This window comes from Lissotriton helveticus, chromosome 10 (genome assembly GCF_964261635.1).
Source record: "Lissotriton helveticus chromosome 10, aLisHel1.1, whole genome shotgun sequence".
Lineage (NCBI taxonomy): Eukaryota > Metazoa > Chordata > Amphibia > Caudata > Salamandridae > Lissotriton > Lissotriton helveticus.
This window is the reverse complement of record NC_136071.1, coordinates 347865045-347891938: the sequence shown is the minus strand read 5'-3', so window position 1 is coordinate 347891938 and position 26894 is coordinate 347865045. Positions and strand designations below refer to the sequence as shown.

The following is a 26894-nucleotide window of genomic DNA, read 5'->3' as shown; positions in this document are numbered from 1 at the left end:
AGGAACAGTCAGCAGACTATCTGCACATCTATTACTAATGCTCTCATGTTGAAGAATATTGGCTGACTGATCTCTTTTCACTCATCCCTAAGGCAGGTCATCATGAAATGTCCACTCTGGTAAAAAGGTTCTGCAGGGGAGATTTAGAGAGTCGAAGGTAATAGAAGGGTAGATTAACTGGCTATGAGCAAAGAGGTTCAAAAACATGAATTTTGAAGGGGAGTGGAGGTGTGGAAGATAGTGGAGGACTGAACAGAGAAGGGAATCAAGGCTCACCAAACTAGGATGACGGAGGACTTCAAAGGTGGGAGGGTAAGGCTGAAGTATCCTGATATGGGGAGACCTAAGCATATAGAGAGAGACCTTAAAAGATTTTTGAATGGACGTAGAAAGACCAAAAAAGAAACGGAAGTTGGACAACACAGATATGAACACATTAGATGTGAATATTCTCAATACAGTGCTGCGGTTTTACTGCCGATGTCCACACTGACTAATATTCTTTAATGGTCACACTAAGACATCAGGAACGTGTTTCAAATCCATTACCTATTCTGTCTGCTCCAACAGTAAAAACGAACCTGGTTACTTACCTGTAATATTCTTGCGGCTTGAAGCTTCTCCAGATTTACATATGGTGCATTATTCCGCAATCTAGCAGTTAGGGCTGGAAACTTTAGGTAATGGTAAAAGTTTTTCTTTGTGGCTGTGAACTAAAGCAGAGCTGAATGACCCCCCCCCCCCAAGCTTTTAACCCACCACGTTCTCCTCCCTGCTGTTTGTTAGTTTTTTTTTAGAGTTTTATATAACGCAAACTAGACCCGAAGATATCAGGTATCAGAGCACTTTACATGAGCACCAGTTTCGTTACATATTGACACATACATTTTTGTTAGGCAAGGGAAGATTAAGTGATTTGCACAGAATCACATGATGTTGAGCGTCGTTGCTGAGACTCAAGCCCGGTGCCCCAGCTTCGATGTCGACCGCTCTAGCCGCAAGGCTACATCCTCTCCCCATTTTACCCACCCCTGCTTCAGCCACCTCGTGCGACCTCCCTCGTGTCCACCACCCTCCTCCCTCGTGTCCTTTTAAACTCCATTCAGAAGCTTTTATTTGATGATTTTTTTTTTGCACTTTTATGTAGCGCCAACTCGACCTGAAGGTATTAGAGTGCTTTCAATTACAAAGGGATACCTTCATTTTGGTTTTTTGCTTTTATTTGTGTAGGCCTGGGAAAATGAAATGATTTGATCAGAATCGCAGGATGTTAAGAGGCGAAGAGACTTTAACCGGTTCCCCAGAAGCAATGTCAGCAGCTCTGACCATAGTGCCACATCCTCTCAGTGTTTTAGTTCCATTGCCTTTTAAAGATAAATAAATTGCTGGATTTAAAATTCTTTAAACATTACTAATGTAATTTGTTTAAACACATAGCAAATGAAATGTTAATAGGCTGTGTTAAACAATGTCAGTGGGTGACCTAATGCGACTACAGTTCACATATGTTTAGTGTTCACTGTAGTGCCTGGGGACGACACACAGAAGCAATGCACACCTAAGATTGCACAATATTGGACAATGTTTTACTTTATTCTGGCACAGCACTCTCCCCACCAAATACCCCCACCCCCATTTTATGTGAGCACAAATTGGGGCAGGCTCTCCTCATCAATCCGGGGCAGGTTGATCATGCACAGTACTGTAAGAGAACTCAATGTTCCGGCAGCGAGACTGTTTCTGATGTCATCAATCATACACTTCCCTGCAGCATGCTGCCGTACACTCCTTAAAGTGTTGATAACAAGCCGCCTTGCAAGAGCCGCTCACTGACAGGCATCAATGTAAGACTCTGGAACTTATAATTAGCAAACACTAACACTTAGGGTTCCTACGATGAATTCCACATTTATTTAAACTGTGCCGTATGTCTAAGAAGTAGAGCCGTGCCACAGTGCTTTTTAGGTTGAGCCTGGACAGCGCATGCGCTGCTGCGAACCCTGCTGTATCAACCCCTTCCCTGCGGGGCATATTCCCCCGCTGTGCTGGGGGGAGGGGGGGCTCGCGCAGCGCCCCGGTGCTCACGACGAGCTGAGCTCGTCATGACCACACCAGTTTCTTTAGAACGCTTGCACAGCAGGGGAAGTTGCCCAGCGTGTGAGCGTTCTAACGGTCATGACGAGCTGAGCTCGTCATGAGCACACGAGCACCGTGGCTCATGACGAGCTGAGCTCGTCATGAGCATGGAAGGCGTTAAGGTATCAAATACAAGCTCCGCCCATTACCGGCCCATCTTTTCAATTGGTTCCTGTTACTGTCCTTGTGAAATCGTTGCATTTCATCTGTAAATGGGCTTATTTGTCCCTCCTTGTCTGCATTTGTAACCTCCCATAACGGCTGGACTTTTTACTTGAGTCGATGAGCACTATTTTCTTTAATGATGCACCCACATCGCAACACGTCGCAAGCTGTACTAACTATAGCCACTGCGCATATTTAAATATTTTATTTACAGCGCGGTCTGCTTTCACTTTAGTGGCTGCACTGACTACCACTGCTGTCTTTGGCCCCCCCTCTACCAGCTACCCATCAGCGGACGTCTGGAGGTGCGACTACCGCTGTCGCTATTTCTCCTCTAAAGCTATATCCTTGAGCACTGTTGTGCTCTTTGCCACCAGCACAGCTGTCAGGCGGTGGTAAGAGAGAGTGTTGTTTTTGTGACTCGCGCCACATTGCAGTCACTATCTGTGGAGTGGAGGCTTTCTTGCGTGAAGAGGCTTAGTTGGCATGTCTGGGTGCACTCGCGCTTTCTCCCTGAGTGCATGTGATCTTGGACCATGGGGCTCTTGTGACTTGCTATTGTGAGGAATGGGCTCCTCCTGTTAATCCCATTGTGCTAGTTGACCATTACCTCCCCTCTAACCTAAAGTGCCCAGAATGCCCCATGCGGAGGTGGGATTGCATCAAAAGTAAATAAATACAAGAAAATGTTTTTTTTAAATTTCTTTACTTTTGAAGCAATCGCGCTTTCGCTTATAATGTTTAAAGCGTGAGTGACGCGATATTGCAGATGCTTGGTTCCAGTTGAGTCCTAGCTGGTAAACGGTGTTGAACGTCAAAGGAAGCCCAGCTGTGTAATCACACCATGGAGTCTTGGTCACTCTTTGCCTGAACAAAGATACAGTCTCCTTTTTTTTTTTGCTTCAAAAGTTGCCGAAAAGATTAGGCAGCTCCTTTTGTACATCGGATATGTTCATTTATGAGCTTGATTATCCTAATAATAATCATTTGCATCACAAACGCGTGTTTGTGGAACTGAGTGTGTTTATTTATACTCCCAAACTCAATGTCACGTATGTGACTCATCATAGAAGAATGAAATATTGAGTTGAAACATGCAAAGATTCATATTTAGGCCGTGGCTGTAACACGCAACTCTTTGCAGTGAGCGCATAAACCCATGAGCCTTTTTATGAGGATTGGAACTTATGACCTAGTATACACAAGGGTCCCTACAAAAGGGCATTAGCCTATAGAGATTGATTACATTTAGTATAAGCCTGTCATATAATGGATACATGCAATGCTAATCAGCTGGCACATAAATGTTCCATGCAATGTTTTGATGATTAAAAACTATGATCGGAGATTGCATGTGTAGTCTGTTTTTGACCAACACATATTTTCACTGCCAAATTCTTTGAGGGCAGATATGGAAAAATAAAAATAACTCGCAGATTTTCTGGCCAGTCGTGAGCAGACTGAATTTGCAGGGCAATAGGTCTCGCATTTTTTAACTCTGACCTATTGGTATTGTAAATGACAATGCCTTTTATTTATGTGTTGTTTTTTAAATACATAAATAAAAGTCAATGCAATTTACAATGCCAATAGCTCAAAATCTCGCAATTGCGATACCTATTGTTTTTTCTTTACTTGAAGCCATGTTGGACAGCCGCCTGCGTTGCCATGCAACATGTCTAAAAAAACATTGACAAAGCCAATAGATCTTGTATGGGCGAAACCAATTTGCCAATGCTTGCACTTTTGATTTCCCTGTACGTTTTTCCCTGATAATGAATAGCATAATTGAATAGTTTGGACTGGCCATGTTGCTATTGTTCCTTTGGATACAGATGTTCTTTACTGATGGGGAGAATGTGGTACAAAGAAGTCCTGACTTTATTTGTTTAACTTCTAATGTCTAATGCATGCAGTGGCTTTTGGTTGATGAGAAAAAGCAGTAGGTAAAAAGACTAATTAACATGTAACTACTTTGTATATAAAGTTAGAATTACTTCTCGTTGTAAAGCTGTTTTAGGATCTGTGGGTATAGATCTTAAATTGTTTAAGGCTTGATTCTCATTTACTGTATCACAAAGATGTGACTCCTATAAGGAAGCACTTGTTAATGTAAGGTGTTTTGGTGAAGCCTAATGGACTGGTTCAAAGAGGGACTTCATTAAACCTTGTAGAATGAAATTGAGATTCCACTTTGGAACTCAACCCAGATAAGACCGAACTGGTTTTAACAGGCGGATCACACAACCCTTGGAGCCCACAATTTTGGCCTAAGTAACTAGGACAACCTCCCACCCCATCCGCTTCTGCCAAACGTTTTGGGGTAACAATCAACTGTGAGCTTCCAATGAGGACCCAAATTGGCTCAGTGATTTTGACCTGCTTCTAACAATAGAGGAAAATGAGGAAAATAAGTAGATTCCTTACTCAGGAAGCCTTAATTCAGGTAGTCCTAGCCATGGTTATGTTCCAGTTAGACTACGCCAATTCCTTATACTTTGGCATCCCTCTCTATTTAATCAAACGATTGCAACTGGTACAGAACCGGGCAGTAAGACTGATTTCTCAGCAACCAAGGAGGCAACATGTCACTCCCCTCATGAGGAAACTACACTGGCTCCCAATTCCTCAGATATCTGCCTTCAAGGTTTGCTGCCTTATCTTCAAACGATTAAATGTTTGCAGGCCCAAATTTGTGGATAATCTCATTCAAAGGCACATCCCAACGCGCAACCTGCACTCGGCACACAAGTATCTTCTATCCATCCCCTCCTTCAAATTGAAGCGCATAGGTGGTGCCAGATTCGCAGTCTTAGCTCCCAGATATTGGAATTTCATGCCCCACGAAATCAGATCCTGCACAGATCTCCTGAGCTTCAGGAAGCTCATCAAGACTTGGCTGTTCAGACAAGCTTACGGGTAAGTTTCAAGGGTTCTGGCACTTCTTAGGGCAGCGCCATGAAACCAATTCGGTGTACGTGTGCTTTATAAGAACCTACTAACATAACATTGTAGGTGATATTGTAGTAAGTGGGATTGCCTTCTTTGAATCTTCTAGAAATCGTCCAATTAATGGTGTTCTACAATGTTTGTCCCCCTTCTACTTTAGCATAGGCTACGGCTGCAGATACATATATTTTTAGTGAGGCATATGATAGTTTTGACTTTAATAAGTACATTAGATATTTCTCAAACAAACTTGGTTTGTTCTGCTTTGCGCATATAGTCTCTATTATACCATAAAATAAACTGTTTCCACCTGTTGCAGCGATTCTGCTCAGGACCGGAACTATGCCTGGGACCATAGAACATCGGCATGTAGTGACTGAGCCACCATACCACCTCAGTGTCTATGGGCCCAAGTCCGACTAGATATAGTGCCTCACTTAGCCCTCTTAACCTTATCAGAGAAGAAAGTGAATTGGCACCCCAGGACACAACACTCCCGACCATCTCCGGGATCGCAGTAACAGAACACACCCTTTCGCTCTCTTGCTTGTACTTGTCCACAATAAAATAAACAAGAGACACAAACGAAGTTTAGAATATTTATTCAAACTATTCTGTACCAAAATGCAGTATTCGTGCGATAATTCGAAAACAAATGCATGCTAAAAATACCGTTGCATGGTCTCCAAACCATATATCAAAAAAGCCCTGCAATGTTGTAAGACAGAATATACTAAACCCGCTCCCTTCTACTGAAGCTAGATGATTATATATCAAAGATCTCTAGGATTATTGGCGGACCCGGTACCTTAGCATACACAGATGGATGTTCTACTTCTCAGCTGACTTAGCAATCTTGTTTCGGTGTGTCTACTTAAACTCCTGTGCTCAGTCATACGACAAGATGCATGCTCAAAAACAGCAGCTGCATTCTTGTGTTATATCTAGGTACTAGTGCAAGACCAGAGAGAAAATGGACATTGTTGTTTGACCTTGTCTGTGCTATTCAGACTAAATACTACGATAGAAAGGAACACAAAAACATATGTAGGTTCTGTGTTAAAGTACAGTGTGGCACATAGCAAGAGTGTTTATAAAGTAACATGTGCAAAAGAAAATGGGCCTTCAACGTGCATGATTAAGCTAACATAGGGAAAACTACAATGGGCCATGCACGAAACACACAACACACTTTGCAGGATTACTTTTGCAAGTGGTAGGATTCCACCATTAGCAAAGTTAGCAAATCTGATCTTTTAGGATCTTTAGTACCCGATTGTGCGTTAGTGTTATGTGTGAATATCATGGGCCAGATGTACGACCCTTGGAAATTGCGAGTTGCAATTTCCAATGTACAACAGTGTTTGAGACACTGTTTGCAATTCTCAATGAGGTTGCAAAGTACATGCCTCATCAATATTCATGAGGCACTCCCATTTTGCGACCCCATTGAGAATAGCTTGGCCCTCCCAGGTATGGTGGCCTGCTGGGCTCCGCAGTTCTCCATGTCTGGGACTGCTTTTCAATAATTTTTTTAATGCAGCCCGTTTTCCTCAAAGGAAAACAGGATGCATAAAAAAATAAAAAACATACATTTTTGTTTCATTTGTTTCATTTTTTTTAAGTCCCCGAAGCCACTGCCAGCCCCTACAAATTATTTCCCCCTGCATTTGCATTTTGCGATTGCATTACCATCCTCTTGAAGAGGGTGGTAAATTGCGAGTATTTGGCGGCTGCAATTGCAATTGCAAAACATTCATACATGGCTCGGAAGGTCGCTATTAGGAAGCGAACGCCCCTTCCTAATAGCGAGTCTCAATACACTATTTTGCAAGTCCTAAATTATTTGCGACTCACAAAATAGTGTTAGTACATGACCCAGAGGATATCTGCATGCGCAAACGGGTCGCAAACCCGTTTGTGCATGCAATATTCCGTCGTACATCTGGCCCCATGTATGTTGTGCCCATCGATGTGTTTTTATCATTGTTATCTTTCCCCTTTTGGTTTGTAATTAGGTGGTATTGATGGAAAATTGTATGAAATGTTCTGCACCAGTGCAAGGAAGCGCATTATCTTTGACTTAAGGAGTGCGCATATGGATGTCAAGCTTGGGCATTTTTGTGTTTTCTACCGTCGCAACCCGATATATTATTATTATTATGCCTTCTTATATAGCGCTCGATTACCCGTAGGCATCTCGGCGCTTGCCTTGGGAACCCGTCCTGGCTTTTTTCCCTGTGAGATACCCGTACTGGGCATCCCCAAGGTGAAAGCCAGGCATCCCGCCGCGGGGGGGGGGGGGGGCCGTAGTGGAGATTAAGCAAGCTAATGCCCAGAGCTGCAGAGTGTGAACCCGTGATTCGAGTAGGCACCGAAACGAGAATTATCGAGTCCGTGGATATTTGGGCTCAAGACCCTGCCGCGTCGGGAATTGAACCCAGGTCCCGGGTCTGACCTCTGCTTCAGGGTCTGCCTCCTCTAACCAGTGAGCCACACTTCTCCACCATATATGTCAGGCATATCTAACTTACTGAAGATCTCGACTATTATTTCCAGGTTTCCTTCCCACTGGGGTGCCTCCCCGTCATCCTTGCTGAATGTGCTTGCCTCTGTGTTTTGCTCTCCTGCTAGATGGACTGCAACAAGAGTTATGTTCTTGCTGGAAGCGTTATCTCCCTATTTCCCTGACCTAGTCTTGAAAGTGGATAGGATTTCATTCCCCCTCGTTTGCTGACGCAGAACACTGGTGATCGGTTTTCTGTCTGTATTTGAATAGTCTTGCTCTCTATCTGTGAATGCAAACCTATCAATGCTACAAAAACTGTCTTAAGCTTCAGGAGTTTATGGTGTTCTAGCGCCTACCGTTGTGTCCATTGTTCCCAGATTTTTAAGCCCTATCTGTGTGCACGCCAACCTGTGTGTGATGCATTTATTGTGACTCTCACAGCGGGGATTGGCTCTGTAATGTTTCTGACCTTTGTCATGTTCCCCCGTAACCCCAATTCAATTAATTTAGCATCTGCTACGTAACAACCACTTGATCAAGCCTATCCCCTTTAACTGTAGTTCCAGAATCCTCTGTTTAGTGTGAAATGCAATTGCTTTTAGTGTTTAATTTTGCCCCTCAAAATGTCTTTTGTGAGGGATGAGATGAATATTTTTACATACTGAATGGAAGTTTGAGAGTGTGAACGGTGTAAGTGAACTTGTGTATACTGTTCTGACAATAATGAAGCAAGTTCCTCTTGAGTCACCCATGAATCATGTGGCATCTGAGATGTGTAAACAGCTGCTTAACATTCTGCAAACAATCTTGGTGCAGACTTAATCCCAAATAGAAGAATGCCTTCCTCGAAAAACTTACATTCCTCTTCTAAGCTGGTTTTCTGGTGACCAAGGGGGTACTTATTGTTTCACTTCTTGCGCTTGGTCTTTCATGTCCTCATGTACGAGGAATCTCATAAGCACTGAGTATGACCCTGAACTCTTTCTTTTTCTGCATTAAATCAGCAACAGTTTCTTCAAGGTGTTCCTTACTTTTCCATTTATCAAGTGCGAAGTTGAGTCAAGCTTGTCTTCTTTTTGTATAGAGGAGGAGTATCTTTTTCTTTTGCTTTCTATTTTTGATGCTCTTTGGCATAAAGACAGAGTTTGAAATCTAGCACGTCCTGATGTCTTTATCATTCAACCCAGATAACTCCTTTTTTTTTTTGGCTACTTTGACTCTGATTGTTCTTTCATAGTGGAGGGTTTTTTCTTCCCACTGGGTCTGACAATCTTGCAGCCTTTAAGTGGTTTTTCCAGTGAGGATCTGTAGGCCTACGCCTTTCTGGCGTATTTAATCTTTTAAGTGATTAAAACATTTTTAGGCATAATTCGGTGCACACCGGTGCTGAAACTTTGATGTTGGACCAATTCTAATGCCCCTGTGCCTCTTTGGTGGCTTCTAAAACATAGAAGTCCTCCCACAGAAGTAGACCCAAATCCTGAAGGAAAATATCCTTTGCCTGAGACACCTTGTACTGTGCCCACCTTTGTCTTTTTCCAGAGTCTTTAAAGTATTAGGTTGAAAGGCGACACAAGTCTGGCACACACAGACTTGTGCAACTTTGATGGGTATAAATTAAACAACATGTGTGAGTCCTTACTGCCAAACTTGTGGTGTAACGTAGGACAAAACCTAAAGGGTGTCTTTTCCATCACCCTCTTTGTTAAATGTCTAAGGACACCCAGAGATACCAGATGGTCTCCAAACAAATAGTCCTCCAAGAAAATCTGTTTCCGGATGTCTTGCTAAATAGTTTGAAGGATTCCTCCGAGTTCTCTGCAAGCTTTTGTCCGTGCCTTGAGCTCGAAATACGACGTTACTTGTTTTCATCGCTGATTACCAGAGGCAGTCAAGTTTCCTCGAAGTGTAGTACGGTGCCTGAAACATTTATCTCTAGATGGTGGTACCCTTTATCGTTGTTATTTTGAAATCATCTTCTATCTGGGAGCATGTTCTCTGCATCTGAACACAAAGGCAGAAAACAAATCTGAAGATTGCAACAATCTACTGGGGCATGGACAGATTAATTTGACAGTTTAGGGAGGTCCTTTATAGCTTGGCCTGTGGTCAATGACCACAAAGAAACACATTTACATCCAGTTTCTGGTGGGGGAATAATTCACAGCTTATAAATTTAGAGGGGATTCACACTACAAATCGCTGTTAAGTATAGACCGTTCTGCTCAGAATCCAAGTAACATTAAACTCCGGCGTCCTGTATTAACCATTAAAAAGCTCATTCCACAGCTTGCCTACATAAGTGAACGGAACGTTTGTGTTTTCCTTACCTGTGATTTTGAAATACAAGTGAGGTGATCCCAGACTGGCCTTCTTCATTACTACAGCGCAGGGTTCCTTCAATTGCGTCCCACACCTAAAGGAAGAGAACTTTAGTCAACAGTTCTGCTGTAGAAGGAGATGGGTGGCAAGTTTCCACACTTAAAACAGGTCAAGCAACTACAGAGTGTTCCTGTCACACTCTGTTCATTTGTTAATCCAATAAGTCTTGAAATGTTTTAATTTTTAAACTAGACTTACATCTGAACTACCAGTGAGCTAATAAAACGATATACTGGAGTATTTCCAGTATGTCAGATTGAGTCACTTTCTTACCCCTCATAGGATGCAAATGTTCAGACCAAGGGCCTGAGCTCAGTCCTATAGTGACTGAAGCTGCATCTCACCAAAAAGGTCCAAGAAGGCCACAACAGTTTTGAGCTTACGCAAGTTCCCATTCATAAGTTATGTGCCTTCGCAGTTCAGGGCGAACTGATATTTTTGGGGCAATGTCAGGACTGCTATGCATATGTGATTTGCGTCAGTGACAGCATAAATGAGCTAAAAGCAATCAAAGGCATTCAGAATAATTACCGGTGTTTGAGACATCCAAGCATTTCTACTATTCAATTTTGTGCTGTGTGACTAGAAACATCATACATGACATCAACATTCATACAAACTAATGTGCCCATTTAGAGGGCTAAACCTGCCCTTGGAAGTATATCACCATCCACTGTACAGAAGAAAATGGTTACATTAACAAAGACAACTAGGATTACATAATCATCTGTGTACACTTCAAGCCATACAGCAATCTTAGACGGCATAGCGGATATGTTATATAGTGGGTACAGTCACATTCAAACACTGTAACCCAGTCTTCAGGTAACATCTACACAACATAATACTTGAAACACTACTATCCCTTCCTACTTGGCGCAAGGCATGGCACTTAGAGCCATATGATTCAAGCGTATCAACAGGACTGCAAAGTCAACCACTGTGATAGCACGGCTAACTCCTAGTCTAATGTTATCCTCCTCTCACTTAAAGAAACATCTGTTATAAGAACAGCGAATTCAGCGGTGCTTTTATAATGTCATTTATGCGGCAATGTCAGGCTGTGGTTGATCTTACAAGTTAAGGTGCATAACCGTTGATTTCTGCATCAGTTGGTTAAGTGAAGCAGAAGGCACAAAGTTAAGAGGCCTGAAGCCTTTGCTTACCTCCAAAGATCCGTTACTACGTCCAGCCACAATGAGATTGCCCTGCAAGCCTAGACTCCAGACAGAGCTCTCAAACTCATCTTCCCAGGTGTGACCTTGAGAGCTTTTCCCATTCATGACAAACGGGTCGTCTCCAAAACTCTTTCTTCGGGAGCTTACACACCCTTCATCCATAATGCAGCCTGGAGAGTGAGTGCCGCAGGCCATGGCAGAGAGCAAAGACTGTCCATTGATAGTAGAGGAGAGTTCCTGGGGACTGATGGCACCCTTCTCATCATAGGCTCGCTGCACTAGGCTGCTGAAATCATATCCGCTACTGTTGAAACCTGTCACTTGCTGGTAAGACTTGTGCTCCGGCACTGCCTGTTCCAAGAAGTTGGTGTCGATTAAGCTGCTGAGGTCTGGCTGGTCAGAAAAGAGAAAGGTTTGGGTGGATGTAAGCCTACGCAGCACAGGGTACCCATTCTCAAAGGAATCTTCAGTTGTTGACTTGGAGTCTGAGAGGCGGTCCCAGCTATCCTGGTATTCAAAGATGCCACTGCTCTCTCTCCGTAACCTGCTGAAGCAAAAACATACCAGGGTTTAACAAGGTAAAAATGTATACCTTTGCCAAAAATCAAATAGTGAAACAATATTTTATTTTGAATGTAACCAATTCAGAACATAATGGTCTAGGGCAGTGTTTCCAACCTGTGGCCGTGGTCACAAGCCAATTGTTGATTGGTCGCAAAAGTCCAAGCAATAAAAGATGCCTTTAAACTCGGCATTTATCTTGTCACATTTGCTGCACTTCAAAGACAGAGGTCAAATGTCAGGCTGTGTCTTCTGACAAATTGCTGCTTATTTTTTTAACATGGAAATTGGTCTTAAACTCCTCTCTCTTTAGACAGTGGAAGAAAAGCAAAAAGAATTATGTGGCAATCTTGCTGGAGTACAGCGAGTATGAAAGGATTTTGTTACTTTAAAATAGGGTTCTGGTTCTAAAAATTTGGGAAGGACCACTCTAGGGTAAGAGAAAGGCAAGACCGTATAGGCCTAGATGGGCAAAATTGCACATCCCCGAAACTTAAAAACAGCAATGACAAGCCTTTTCAGTAAGGGCAAATGATCAATAGACCATTTTACCCTACATATTTTGACACAACATGGTAAGATAAGGAGACAACTGCTCATAACAGTACTGTTGCATACCATCTAGGCACTTTGTGAGCATAATACAATTATTGACTGATGAACTTTAGTTTTGTCCAAACTCAAAATCAAAGCTTGCAGGTGAAGAAGAAGTTGCCTACCTCTAACTCTAGTATTTATAGTTGTTAGACTCTGAATCCCTAACCCCTTAAGTCATGGTGGGTGAATAGGCCACACGTTATCTCCCAAAGAAGCCTAACCCAAGAAGCACACATTTATCAAGTTGTCATGTAAGGTCAAAGTAGTTAGGCACCCCTTGTTTAGCTGCAGGCACACTAGGAGATACTATGAATCACAAGATTCAATTATTTACCACTGGTATACATTTGTATTTCTGTGATAATGCTGTAATGAGGTACAATTTGGAGAAGTTCAGTTTGTTTATTTCAAAGAATCTTGCTTTGGAAACATATACATATGCACCATGTACAGCTTTTGTAAGCAATGGCCGCTAAAGAGACGTTTGGATTTTGTTGTGTGCTTATCCTCCACATTTCCGGCACAAAACCCACCATGTAAGATCTTGTTTTTCCTTCACCTTCAGGAAACACCACCCTCTTTCAGTATATCAGACCATGTATGAATACAAACCTGGCAGGAAATCTGTGTCCATTTAAGTTATGTTGTGAGATTTCTCAATAACAGTCTGCAGAGTTATCAAGAAAGAGTTTATACATTGATATGGCTGCTAAATAAGGTAAACATTCATGTTGGCAGGTTGTTAGGGTTGTTGGATACCTGGGTGGAAGATAACATATCAGCTTTAATATTGTGGTTTACAGGACCCTGGGCCGCTGTAAGTGAAAACAGGAGAATATAGCAACTACCAGGCCAACCACTGCTTAATATGACATACAGTACACTATTGGGATTTGTTCTAGCCAGCATCTCATATTGAACTCTTTATTGAAAATCTCTCTATTTCACAAGACAGTTCTAATTTCAATGAACTCAGGTACATGTAAGTCGCTTGGTAAGACAGAGTAAGGAATGTTCATTGCATGTATGCCAGTGGATTTACAGGATCAGTCACTGCTTTGACTGCAGCATTCCAGTCTGATAAACCAACATGAGCACTTTGGTAAAAGCCTCATTTAACTGAGGAAATGTATATCCAGTTTCTGTTGTACAGTGCAGTTGTCCTTTGTGTGTTCAAGGTGTTATAAGATGTGCAAGTTAGTTTGAAGAGGAAACTGTAATCTATGCCCTAGCAATGAAAATCATAAATCGTACCCCAAAGACCTCACCCATGATGTGACAAATGAAATTAAAAATTACATCACTGATCATCTTAAAATTATCTCTGCCATCATAAAGGACACAGTAATGTTTGGATATACAAATGTTTTGTTAAGTCCTGGTATTCATTGGTATAAATAACTTGAGGTCATAAGCATTGTAATTGGGGTTCCTTAACCTGTCCCTGATGGAGAAGGAGAAGGCTCTCTATTTTCTGGACTGGTCTACGACCAAAGATTAACAGTAGTTACTTACCTGTAATCTGTGGTTCTCCAGTATTGGTGTGTTTCATAGATTCACATGCCTGAATCATTCCCCGTCGTCGGAGTGGGAGTCCCACGGTACATAAAAAGCAATAAAATGCCATAATAACATAGGAAAAAAACAGTAATTCCCAACCAGGAAGTAAAGTAGCCAAAGCTACAGGAGAAAAAACTTCCACACTCATGACTATCCTAGTCATTTTGTATAGTCCAAACTACAGCCAATCAGGCGACAGCACCCACCAGAAGGTTCTCCCCAGAGGCTCAGGCTCTCAGATTTTCTCGCAAGGAGTGAGGGTAAACCAATGTAGCCCAAGAGCCTCTGAGGGGAGGTCGGCGGGTTGCATGTGAATCTATGAAAGACACCAATACTGGAGAACCACAGATTACAGGTAAGTAACTATTGTTCTTCTCCAGTATTAGGGGTGTCTTTCATAGATTTACATGCCTGAATCAGAGTAGAAAGCAGTACATATCCGTGCTTGGCAGACGCTAATGGTAGCATAAGCTTGTCAATATTAGAAGCACATAACAATGCAATATGTAAAAGAACATCAGTAAAAGCATAGTAGAACGCAATCACTTGATCATGTGCATAACAGAAACATAACAAGCGTCTGACAGCAGGAATAAGAGGTGGGATACAGAGGCTCACCTTAGATGAAAAGATTTTGTAGAACTGCTCAACCCACTGAAGCATCGGTCTCGCTGGCTGCATCCAAACAATAGTGTTAGGTGAAAGTATGGCGACTGGCCCAGGTTGCCGCTCTGCAGATGTGCTGAAGAAGAACTCCAGCAAATAATGCCGTAGAGGAAGACACTGCTTTTGTAGAATGCGCTCTAGGAGCTGCTTGCAGAGGTCTTCCTGCTTGAGCATGACAAAATGCAATAGCTGCAGATATCCATCTTGCAATGGTTTGTTTAGAAACTGCCTGTCCCTTATGAATTGTCCCATAAGTGACAAATAGTTGATCAGACCTGCGCAATGTAGATGTTCTTTGCAAATAAAATTTTAGACATCTTTTAATGTCCAGAGAATGCAATGCCTTTTCCGCAGGTGTCTGAGGGTTAGGAAAAAATGTCTTTAAAACCACCGGTTCATTCAGATGGAAATCCGAAGGTACTTTTGGAATGAATTTCGGATTGGTGCGGAGCACCACAGAGTCATTTGTGAGCTGTAAGAAAGGATGAAGAACAGTAAAAGCCTGGATATCGCTGACTCTCCTAGAGGAGGTTAGGGCCAGTAGAAGTAACACCTTCCACGTAAGAAATTTCAGATCTGCTCTGTGGATAGGTTCGAATGGGTGTCGCATGAGATGTGCCAACACTACATTGAGATGCCACGATGGAGGTGGACGGCGTACCGGAGGGAACATTCTAAAAAGGCCTTTAAAAAATTGCTGTATAATTCTCGCAGAGTAAAGAGAATTAGTCCCATCTTGTCGATACCGTGAAATCGCTGCCAGGAAAACTTTTAGGATAGCATGAGATAATCCTGAGCGAGTCTGATGTAGGAAAAAAGGCAGGATCTCCTCTGGTTTAGCTGAAAAGGGGTGAATTCCAGCTGAACGACACCAGACACAAAAACGTTTCCATTTAAGACTGTACGTCTTTATGGTAGCAGGTGCCCTTGCCTTGGCCAGAACTTCCTTGCAATCCGCAGGGATGTTTAGATGGGCAAACTCACGGTACTCAGGCGCCAGGCCGCTAATTTCAGCGATGTTGGATCCGGATGGTAAATCTGGCCGTTCTGAATGGAGAGTAAATCCGGAATTGGACTCAACTGAATCGGTTTGCACTCCGATAGGAGAAGGAGCTCTGTGAACCAGAACTGGCGAGGCCATCTGGGAGCAATTAGAATCAGCCGACATGGCTCCTTCTTCATCTTCCGCAGGACTCTGGGAATTAGCAGAATTGGTGGAAAAGCATACGTATGTTTGTGAGAGACCAGTCGATCGAAAACGCATTCCCCTGAGAGTCCTTGTGGGGATGCCAGTTTGCGAAGAATCGGCATTTGCTGTTGGTCTTGGTTGCAAAGAGGTCTAGGTCTGGATGACCCCATAGATGAAAGATCCGATCCACAGTCTGCTGATGAAGTTCCCATTCGTGAGTGGACACGGTTGTTCTGCTGAGTGCGTCTGCCAAGACGTTCTCCGTTCCAGGAACATGCACCGCTTGAAGATTGATGTTGTGTTGTATTGACCATGTCCATAGCCTTTGGGCTTCCTGAGAAAGGAGAAGTGATCTTGTTCCTCCCTGCTTGTTTACGTAATGCATGGTCGTTGTGTTGTCTGTGCGTACCAACACATTGGCATCCTGGACGATTGCACAAAATGCTTTGAGTGCAAGGAAAATGGCTCTCAGTTCTAGCCGGTTGATGTGCCAACGTCTTTGTTGAGGGTTCCACTTGCCGCTGATAGTTAGGCCCTGAAGATGAGCTCCCCTGCCTTCGAGGGATGCATCCGTGGTGATCGTAAAGCTTGGCGCATCCTGGAGGAAAGCGCAACCTTGCCGCAGATGTTTTCTTTGCGTCCACCAGAGGAGGGAACTCCGCATGTGAGGTGTGATCTGGATGAGATCCTCGAAAGAGCCGGAGACCTGTAGCCATTGTAAGCTCAGTTCTTCCTGCAGAGGCCTCACCCTGAGTCGGCAATTTGGTATTAATGGAATGCAAGACAATACCATCCCCAGAAAGGACTTGTACTGTCGAACTGAAACTGACTTTTTTGAAAGTAGACTTCCAGCCATATTTCGTATCTTGATTTGTCTTTCGTCCGAGACGAAGGCTTGAAGCAACTGGGTGTCCAAGGTTGCTCCCAGGAAAGCCCGTCTTTGTGATGGTATCAACTGAGATTTGCTGAAGTTGATGGAGACCCAGGGACTGAAAAAGGTTCAGACACCGTTGTAGATGATTGTCTGCTTCCTCGTAAGAACTGGCCTTGATAAGGCAGTCGTCCAAATATGGAAATATTTGAATCCCCTCCAGCCGGAGGTGAGCAGCCACTGGGGCTAAGACCTTTGTAAACACCCTTGGCGCCGAGCGTAGACCGAAGGGAAGTACTTTGAACTGGTAATCCCTGCCAGCCACTCTGAATCGCAGGAATTATCTGTGGCGAGGTAAGATGGGGATATGGAAATATGCATCTTGGTGATCCAAGGTGGTCATGTAGTCTCCTGCTGCTAGAAGATGCAGTATCTCCTGAAGTGACAACATCCTGAATGTTAACCTTTTCAAATATTTGTTTAGGGCACGGAGATCCAGAATCGGACGCCATTCTCCGGACTTCTTCTTTATTAGGAAAAATCTGGAGTAAAATCCCATTCCCCTCATATTTTGAGGTACTCTCTCGATTGCTCCTTTCTTTAGCATCAAATTGATCTGGGCAAATAGCTCCTCCAGGTGAGCTGGAGGTGGGCCTTTTGGGGGGACATTCGGAGGAAAATGGTCGAATTCTAAGGCATGGCCCTTGGCTACAATATCCAGGACCCACCTGTCTGATGTTATCGATAGCCAATTTGAGTAAAACTTTGATATCTGTCCTCCAACCTTTTCTCGAGAATGGGGTAGTAGTGGTGGCAGGTGACGGGTCTCATTGGCGCTTATCCTTTCCGCGGTAGGTAGATTTTCCCCTGTTCTGGGAATAATTAGTTCTCCTCTGGCCGTAGGTTTGATAGCGCTGGGTCTGGTAGCGCTGATTCCCTTGTCTGTAGGAAGATTGTTGTGTGTATCCACCTCTGTTTGAGAACGATCCACGTCCTCTCGCTCCTCGTAAGGGCGGCTTGTGAAATTGAAGTGTACCTAAGGATTTTGCTGTTTCTGTATCTTTCTTTATTGTTTGTAGAGCGTCTTCAACTTGCGGGTCAAACAGAAATTCACCATCATAAGGCATATCTAATACCTTAGATTGTACCTCTTGACGGAAAGAAGTAGATCGTAGCCACCCCTGCCTATGCAAGACAGCAGTACCAGCTAGCTGCCGGAAACCAGTTGAGGCGACGTCAACCGCCGAATCAATAATCTCCTCTGAGATTCTTTGTCCTTCCTGCAAGATCTTCATCGCTTCAGATTTAGATGACTCAGGAAGGAGGTCTATGTACGGAGCTATGTCCGACCACATCTGCCGGTCATACCTGCCCAGGATGGCAAAGAATTAGCAGCCCGGACTGTGGTAGCTGCCATCGTTGAAACGCGTTTTCCAATGGCATCCAGGCGCCTGCTATCTCTGTCCGGTGGGGCTGCAACTGGAGATGATGGGTTTCTAGCTCTCTTTTGCGCCGCCTGGATGATAACTGAGTCCAGTTTTGGTTGTCCTATAAGGCATGCAGGCGACTTTCCAGGTGCCTTGTACTTCTTTTCGATGCGTGGCAAGACCGGAGGAATGGATGCTGGAGTAGACATTACTTTTATACCCTCCTTCCAGATAAAGTCAATGATCGGTATGGATTTGACTTGTTTTCTCGGCTGGTCTTTAAAGTCGTAAAGAAAACATTCCTGCTCCGTTTGCTCCATATCAATATGGAAACGCTTAGTAGCCCGTTCCATCAAGAGGTGGAAACCACCCACATCTACTGGTGGTGAGTCCGAGGTAGCCTGAGGTGATGGAGAGGGAGTTTGCACCTGATATTCATCCCACTCCGACATATCATCCACTTCGCCTTCCTCTCTCTGGTCTTCTTCATCTGAAAGCTGTTGATCCTCAGGCTGAGTGGACGGCCGAGGTGGAGGAGACTTTAGTGGTTGAAAGTCTGGTATAGGTGCTTCCGTAGCAGGTGTAGGAGGCACCGAGCCTGTAGATTCTGATGGTGGGAACCTTTTGTAGTAGTCATCCAACATGTATTGGAGGTTGGTGAGCAATGCGATTGGCACCTGCGTGGCAGGGACATCCGTTACAGGGGACAGCATATGTTCAGGTGACTGCTGATCATCCTGTTCGTCCTCTTGATACTTGATATTTAACTCGGACGGACTAGTAGCTGTGCCAAAGGTTTCCCCAATGTCTGAGTCTTCTTCACTGTGTTCAGAATCCAGAAATTTATCAGGCACCTGCAGGGGTATCCTTTGTGGAGAAATATGCAGGGGTGAGAGCTTCACGGATGACCCACGTCTCTGAAGCAAAGATTGTTTGGGCGTCAGGAAAACCGTAGAAGGTGACCAGACCTGTAAAGCGGTAGAAGAGGATAGTTGCAGCGTCTACGCTGGTTCCACTGAAGGATTCATTGCAGTGGATTTAGCTTTAGACGAGGTCGACGTGGACAATGAAGGGTCCGTCGACGATGTTGGTGTCGTCTGCGATATAGACTTCGTCGACAGGCCAGGCTTCGTCAACGGAACAGACTTCGTCGACGGAACAGTCTTCGTCGACGGAACAGACTTCGTCGACGGAACAGACTTCGTCGATGGGACGGTCTTCGAAGACGGTCTTCGTCGACGGGATGGACTTCGTCGACGGAATTACTTTAGTCGACGATGGAATCGTCGTCGACGGAGTGGAACTCGCCGACGAGCCCGCCGACGGTAGCTTCTTCGTCGACGGAAGAGAAGGCGTCGACGAAGATGTCGTCGACACTCTCGTCGACGGGATTTTCTTCAGAGGAGTCGACGACGATGCGCCGACGACGGCAGATGAAAGCTGCGCCGTCGACGAGAGAGGTCTGACAGAAACATAGACCATAGTAGGCGAAGAAGCCGCTGTCGACATGATCATATGAGGCTTAGGAGATGAAAATTTTACCGTCGACGTAGATGTAGCGTCGATGGAGATCCTCGTCAACGAAGGAGTTGAAGATGGCGCCGTCGACGACAGTGGTGGAATCTAAGGCAAATTCTTCTCAGATGTCAGAGGCAATTTCTTGGAAGATTTTTTAGGGGATGTAGATGGTCCCTCCTTCTTGACTGGGGGAGTAGCCTTGAGAGTAGAAGGCTTGTCAGACCCCTTAGATGGCAGACATTTCCTAGCCACCTTAGCCTCAGGAGATGTTAACACCCCAGTCGCAGGCCTCTTCTTAGAGGTTGAAGTAGAACCAGAGGCAATACTGCCTACCTCAGACACAGGATTATCAGAATCCTTGAGCTTTTGTAGCCACAAAAGCAGGCGACCTTCTCTGTCCCTTACGTTCTTTTGAAGGAAGGTTCTACAAATTTTACAGTCCTTGACCTGGTGATCAGGATAAAGGCAATATATGCACTTTTTGTGGGGATCCTCTTTAAAAAGCCGGAGCTTACCACAAGAGTCACATGCTCTAAATAAAGATTTCTTAGAAGACATTCTTGAAAAGTAGAATCCAACTGGAATAAGAGAAGAAACTGAGCAGAGCTCAGGGAGACTCCCTTCACACGACGTGCGGTAGAAAATCTGAGAGCCTGAGCCTCTGGGGAGAACCTTCTGGTGGGTGCTGTCGCCTGATTGGCTGTAGTTTGGGCTATACAAAATGACTAGGATAGACATGAGTGTGGAAGTTTTTTCTCCTGTAGCTTTGGCTACTTTACTTCCTGGTTGGGAATTACTGTTTTTTTCCTATGTTATTATGGCATTTTATTGCTTTTTTATGTACCGTGGGACTCCCACTCCGACGACGGGGAATGATTCAGGCATGTGAATCTATGAAAGACACCCCTAATACTGGAGAATCCCCCTTCTCATCAGATGATTTATCAAGTGATCCCTCTGCACCACCATAAATGCAACAGTTGGACAGCTCTAAAAGTGAAGTGCCTTAGAAGATGAGAGTGGCTCGCATTTACAGAAGACTTCCACATTCACTGAACCTTCTGCCAGAGTGAGCAAAAGATAGACAAACCTCAGAACCTGTCCTCAGAACAAATTACCAATTCCGAAAATGTATTAACAAAACAGTCCTTGGGAGCCTTACAGTCCGTGAGCAAATCATCCAAGACATCTTTGCCAAACAGTACAAGGTCTTAGTAGAAAATCTGTGGCAGATTTTGATTTGTGGCTTGGATGAAGGCAGGCGGTGCATTCGTGTGCGAGTCTTTCACACATGTATTTCTATGTCTACAAGAGACACAGGAGATCTTATCTTTAAATTATTCAGCCATCCTTAGAAAGTAATGTTTCTCTAGCACAGTACTCCAAAATCACCACTCCTCAGCATCAGAGGCTGCTAGAAGATATAGTAAGCCAACTGCAAGGGAAAAGAAAGTGCGAGGTAAAAAAACTAAAAAAACGTCCCTCTTTCATGAATAGAGCAGAAAGCTTCAGAGAACCCTCTCACACATGAAGTGCAGGAGAAACCTGAGCAATGGTGGTGATTGAGGGGAGTGTAATTCAAAGCACTGTCACCCCATTGACTACTGCTTGGGTGCTTTTTAAAGATGGGATTGGGCAAATATAGAGACACTGCTCATCATTCTTTCAGAAATATTAATATTGTCTACTGCTTTTGTACCGTAATCACAGACACCCTACTCAACAACCTGTACTTGTGGCTGTGGTACACCAGTGGTAAATGATAAAACCCCCAAAAGATACTGCCCATTGACCTGGGACTACCTAAAAACCCCAAGAAATGTACATTCTAGTGCCAATGAACCACAATTAAACAGGATAAAAGAAGAGAAAGATCTTCTCCAAATGAGAGACTCATTTGTGCGTGTATGTGTACAATGTTCACCTACCTATATTTCAGGAGGACGATACAGCACCATCCATTCTCACAGTCTGTGCTATTCAATCCTTAGTAACACCCCTGGTGTTCATAGTGATCATCTACCCTTGTTTCAGAATGAGGGGCTGTCTTCTGTCTCAGTGACCTGTATGCCATCCGTGTTAGCAACCCAATTGAGTGTATGGTGCCCATGTTTCTAGCTCTTGAGATGATAATCTACCAGTCTCAGCAGCCGTTGCACCATATAATGAGCACCCCCTTGCCCCATATGGGCATAACCATCACCTACCCTTGTTTTGGGAGGACAGTGAGGCAGTCTCCAGTCTGGGCATCCCATACTCTGATTTGCCCGGCCAGACAGCAACTCACAAGCAGCATCCCATCACTGGCGAGACACTCTATATCCTGCAAGAGAAGCATGCAGTTAGTAGCAGCACAAGTCAGCAAAAACACAACCTGGGGTGAATTTCAGCTTATCAACTCCATACACTACCTTTGCAGCACATCACTGGCACACTTCCTACAACATTTCCTTTCACATGCCAATGTCAGGCACTTCACATCTCACAGCAGGTATGTTTCAAAACATACATGTGACCATGGAAGAGCCAACACTGGAAATGGAAATGTTCCGTTTTTATGTAGCAGTTAATAAACGTTTATCCAGTTTCTATGGGTTTTGTGTTTGCTGGTAAGGAATGATGAAAGAAATCTATAAACCACACCAATTGCCCTCAAAAGTGAGCTCAGGTGCTGGTGTCCTGTACTCTGTAAGAGAGCAGCGAAGACCAAATATGCAGAGAATTATACAATGGGTAATGGTGGGGAAAGCTAGGATTAGAACCCAGGCCACTATTTGACAAATTGCAGCTTAGTTGCAAGAGCTATTGGCTTGCCAATATGTTTTTAGCTATGCTGTACACCAGTGTAGCTAAACGTTAATGGTGTAGAGGAGAGGTAGTGGAGTGGCACAGAGTGGAATGTCATAGACTGGAGTGAAGTGGTGCTGAGGGAAGTGGTGCTGAGGGAAGTGGTGCTGAGGGAAGTGGTGCAGAGGGAAGTGGTGCAGAGGGAAGTGGTGCAGAGCAAAGTAGTGCAGAGCAAAGTAGTACAGAGGGAAGTAGTACAGAGGGAAGTAGTACAGAGGGAAGTGGTGCAGAGGGAAGTGGTGCAGAGGGAAGCGGCGCAGAGCAAAGTGGCGCAGAGCAAAGTGGCGCAGAGCAAAGTGGCGCAGAGCAAAGTGGCGCAGAGCAAAGTGGCGCAAAGCAAAGTGGCGCAGAGCAAAGTGGCGCAGAGCAAAGTGGCGCAGAGCAAAGTAGCGCAGAGCAAAGTAGTGCAGAGCAAAGTAGTGCAGAGCAAAGTAGTGCAGAGCAAAGTAGTGCAGAGCGAAGTGGTGCAGAGCGAAGTGGTGCAGAGCGAAGTGGTGCAGAGGGAAGTGGTGCAGAGCCGAGTGGTGCAGAGCCGAGTGGTGCAGAGCCGAGTGGTGCAGAGCCGAGTGGTGCAGAGGGAAGTGGTGCAGAGGGAAGTGGTGCAGAGGGAAGTGGTGCAGAGCAAAGTGGTGCAGAGGGAAGTGGTGCAGAGGGAAGTGGTGCAGAGGGAAGTGGTGCAGAGCAAAGTGGTGCAGAGCAAAGTGGTGCAGAGGGAAGTGGTGCAGAGGGAAGTGGTGCAGAGGGAAGTGGTGCAGAGGGAAGTGGTGCAGAGGGAAGTGGTGCAGAGCCGAGTGGTGCAGAGCCGAGTGGTGCAGAGCCGAGTGGTGCAGAGCCGAGTGGTGCAGAGCCGAGTGGTGCAGAGCCGAGTGGTGCAGAGCCGAGTGGTGCAGAGCCGAGTGGTGCAGAGCCGAGTGGTGCAGAGCGAAGTGGTGCAGAGCGAAGTGGTGCAGAGGGAAGTGGTGCAGAGGGAAGTAGTACAGAGGGAAGTAGTACAGAGGGAAGTAGTACAGAGGGAAGTAGTACAGAGGGAAGTAGTACAGAGGGAAGTAGTACAGAGGGAAGTAGTACAGAGGGAAGTAGTACAGAGGGAAGTGGTGCAGAGGGAAGTGGTGCAGAGCGGAGTGGTGCAGAGCGGAGTGGTGCAGAGCGGAGTGGTGCAGAGCGGAGTGGTGCAGAGCGGAGTGGTGCAGAGCGGAGTGGTGCAGAGCGGAGTGGTGCAGAGCGGAGTGGTGCAGAGCAAAGTGGTGCAGAGCAAAGTGGTGCAGAGCAAAGTGGTGCAGAGCAAAGTGGTGCAGAGCAAAGTGGTGCAGAGCAAAGTGGTGCAGAGCGGAGTCGTGCAGAGCGGAGTGGTGCAGAGCGGAGTGGTGCAGAGCGGAGTGGTGCAGAGCGGAGTGGTGCAGAGCGGAGTGGTGCAGAGCGGAGTAGTGCAGAGCGGAGTGGTGCAGAGCGGAGTGGTGCAGAGGGAAGTGGTGCAGAGGGAAGTGGTGCAGAGCAAAGTAGTGCAGAGCGAAGTGGTGCAGAGGGAAGTGGTGCAGAGGGAAGTGGTGCAGAGGGAAGTGGTGCAGAGGGAAGTGGTGCAGAGGGAAGTGGTGCGGAGCCGAGTGGTGCAGAGCAAAGTGGTGCAGAGCAAAGTGGTGCAGAGCAAAGTGGTGCAGAGCAAAGTGGTGCAGAGCAAAGTGGTGCAGAGCAAAGTGGTGCAGAGCAAAGTGGTGCAGAGCAAAGTGGTGCAGAGCAAAGTGGTGCAGAGCAAAGTGGTGCAGAGCGGAGTGGCGCAGAGCGGAGTGGCGCAGAGCGGAGTGGCGCAGAGCGGAGTGGTGCAGAGCGGAGTGGTGCAGAGCGGAGTGGTGCAGAGCGGAGTGGTGCAGAGCGGAGTGACAGAGTAAAGTAGAGTTGTGCATAGCGTGTTGTGGCGTAATGTTTTGTGGAGTGGAGGGGTGTAGAGTGGAGGGGTGTAGAGTGGAGGGGTGTAGAGTGGAGGGGTGTAGAGTGGAGGGGTGTAGAGTGGAGGGGTGTAGAGTGGAGGGGTGTAGAGTGGAGGGGTGCAGAGTGGAGGGGTGCAGAGTGGAGGGGTGCAGAGTGGAGGGGTGCAGAGTGGAGGGGTGCAGAGTGGAGGGGTGCAGAGGGAAGTGGTGCAGAGGGAAGTGGTGCAGAGGGAAGTGGTGCAGAGGGAAGTGGTGCAGAGCCGAGTGGTGCAGAGCCGAGTGGTGCAGAGCCGAGTGGTGCAGAGCCGAGTGGTGCAGAGCCGAGTGGTGCAGAGCCGAGTGGTGCAGAGGGGAGTGGTGCAGAGGGGAGTGGTGCAGAGCGGAGTGGTGCAGAGCGGAGTGGTGCAGAGCGGAGTGGTGCAGAGCGGAGTGGTGCAGAGCGGAGTGGTGCAGAGCAAAGTGGTGCAGAGCAAAGTGGTGCAGAGCGGAGTGGTGCAGAGCGGAGTGGTGCAGAGCGGAGTGGTGCAGAGTGGAGTGGTGCAGAGCGGAGTGGTGCAGAGGGAAGTGGTGCAGAGGGAAGTGGTGCAGAGCAAAGTAGTGCAGAGCAAAGTAGTACAGAGGGAAGTGGTGCAGAGGGAAGTGGTGCAGAGGGAAGTGGTGCAGAGGGAAGTGGTGCAGAGGGAAGTGGTGCAGAGGGAAGTGGTGCAGAGCCGAGTGGTGCAGAGCCGAGTGGTGCAGAGCCGAGTGGTGCAGAGCCGAGTGGTGCAGAGCCGAGTGGTGCAGAGCCGAGTGGTGCAGAGCCGAGTGGTGCAGAGCCGAGTGGTGCAGAGCCGAGTGGTGCAGAGGGAAGTGGTGCAGAGGGAAGTGGTGCAGAGGGAAGTGGTGCAGAGCAAAGTGGTGCAGAGCAAAGTGGTGCAGAGGGAAGTGGTGCAGAGCCGAGTGGTGCAGAGCCGAGTGGTGCAGAGCCGAGTGGTGCAGAGCCGAGTGGTGCAGAGCCGAGTGGTGCAGAGCCGAGTGGTGCAGAGCCGAGTGGTGCAGAGCCGAGTGGTGCAGAGCCGAGTGGTGCAGAGCCGAGTGGTGCAGAGCGGAGTGGTGCAGAGCCGAGTGGTGCAGAGCGGAGTTTTGCAGAGGGAAGTAGTACAGAGGGAAGTAGTACAGAGGGAAGTGGTACAGAGGGAAGTGGTGCAGAGGGAAGTGGTGCAGAGGGAAGTGGTGCAGAGGGAAGTGGTGCAGAGCGGAGTGGTGCAGAGCGGAGAGGTGCAGAGCGGAGAGGTGCAGAGCGGAGAGGTGCAGAGCGGAGTGGTGCAGAGCGGAGTGGTGCAGAGCAAAGTGGTGCAGAGCAAAGTGGTGCAGAGCAAAGTGGTGCAGAGCAAAGTGGTGCAGAGCAAAGTGGTGCAGAGCAAAGTGGTGCAGAGCAGAGTGGTGCAGAGCGGAGTGGTGCAGAGCGGAGTGGTGCAGAGCGGAGTGGTGCAGAGCGGAGTGGTGCAGAGCGGAGTGGTGCAGAGCGGAGTGGTGCAGAGCGGAGTGGTGCAGAGCGGAGTGGTGCAGAGCGGAGTGGTGCAGAGCGGAGTGGTGCAGAGCGGAGTGGTGCAGAGCGGAGTGGTGCAGAGCGGAGTGGTGCAGAGCGAAGTGGTGCAGAGGGAAGTGGTGCAGAGGGAAGTGGTGCAGAGCAAAGTAGTGCAGAGCAAAGTAGTACAGAGGGAAGTGGTGCAGAGGGAAGTGGTGCAGAGGGAAGTGGTGCAGAGGGAAGTGGTGCAGAGGGAAGTGGTGCAGAGCCGAGTGGTGCAGAGGGAAGTGGTGCGGAGCCGAGTGGTGCGGAGCCGAGTGGTGCAGAGCGGAGTGGTGCAGAGCAAAGTGGTGCAGAGCAAAGTGGTGCAGAGCAAAGTGGTGCAGAGCAAAGTGGTGCAGAGCAAAGTGGTGCAGAGCAAAGTGGTGCAGAGCGGAGTGGTGCAGAGCGGAGTGGTGCAGAGCGGAGTGGCGCAGATCGGAGTGGCGCAGAGCGGAGTGGCGCAGAGCGGAGTGGCGCAGAGCGGAGTGGTGCAGAGCGGAGTGGTGCAGAGCGGAGTGGTGCAGAGCGGAGTGGCAGAGTAAAGTAGAGTTGTGCATAGCGTGTTGTGGCGTAATGTTTTGTGGAGTGGAGGGGTGTAGAGTGGAGGGGTGTAGAGTGGAGGGGTGTAGAGTGGAGGGGTGTAGAGTGGAGGGGTGTAGAGTGGAGGGGTGCAGAGTGGAGGGGTGCAGAGTGGAGGGGTGCAGAGTGGAGGGGTGCAGAGTGGAGGGGTGCAGAGTGGAGGGGTGCAGAGTGGAGGGGTGCAGAGTGGAGGGGTGCAGAGTGGAGGGGGCAGAGTGGAGTAGAGTGTTGTAGAGTCAAGAGTCATACGGTGGAGTTTTGTGGACTAGGGTAGACTGTCAAAGTGGAT

The 26894-nt window shown here is 46.6% G+C and overlaps 1 protein-coding gene and 1 long non-coding RNA gene across 8 annotated transcripts in view; one reads left to right on the top strand and one right to left on the bottom strand.

Annotated features, from left to right (window-relative positions):
* Positions 1-26894, bottom strand: part of SCAP (SREBF chaperone) — a 678128-nt gene that overhangs the window by 99998 nt on the left and 551236 nt on the right. For 3 of the 6 annotated variants that reach the window (XM_078662547.1, XM_078662550.1, XM_078662548.1), the window contains 3 exons: positions 21916-22031; positions 11308-11866; positions 10090-10175 (listed from right to left, as the gene is read on the bottom strand). In XM_078662547.1, the coding sequence (XP_078518673.1) occupies positions 10090-10175; positions 11308-11866; positions 21916-22031 (761 nt within the window). The remainder of the gene's footprint in view (positions 1-10089; positions 10176-11307; positions 11867-21915; positions 22032-26894) is intronic. The other 3 variants (XM_078662552.1, XM_078662549.1, XM_078662551.1) reach the window with 1 other exon arrangement.
* LOC144783806 (uncharacterized) overlaps positions 1-26894 on the top strand; it is a 55932-nt gene that overhangs the window by 17555 nt on the left and 11483 nt on the right. The window lies entirely within an intron of this gene.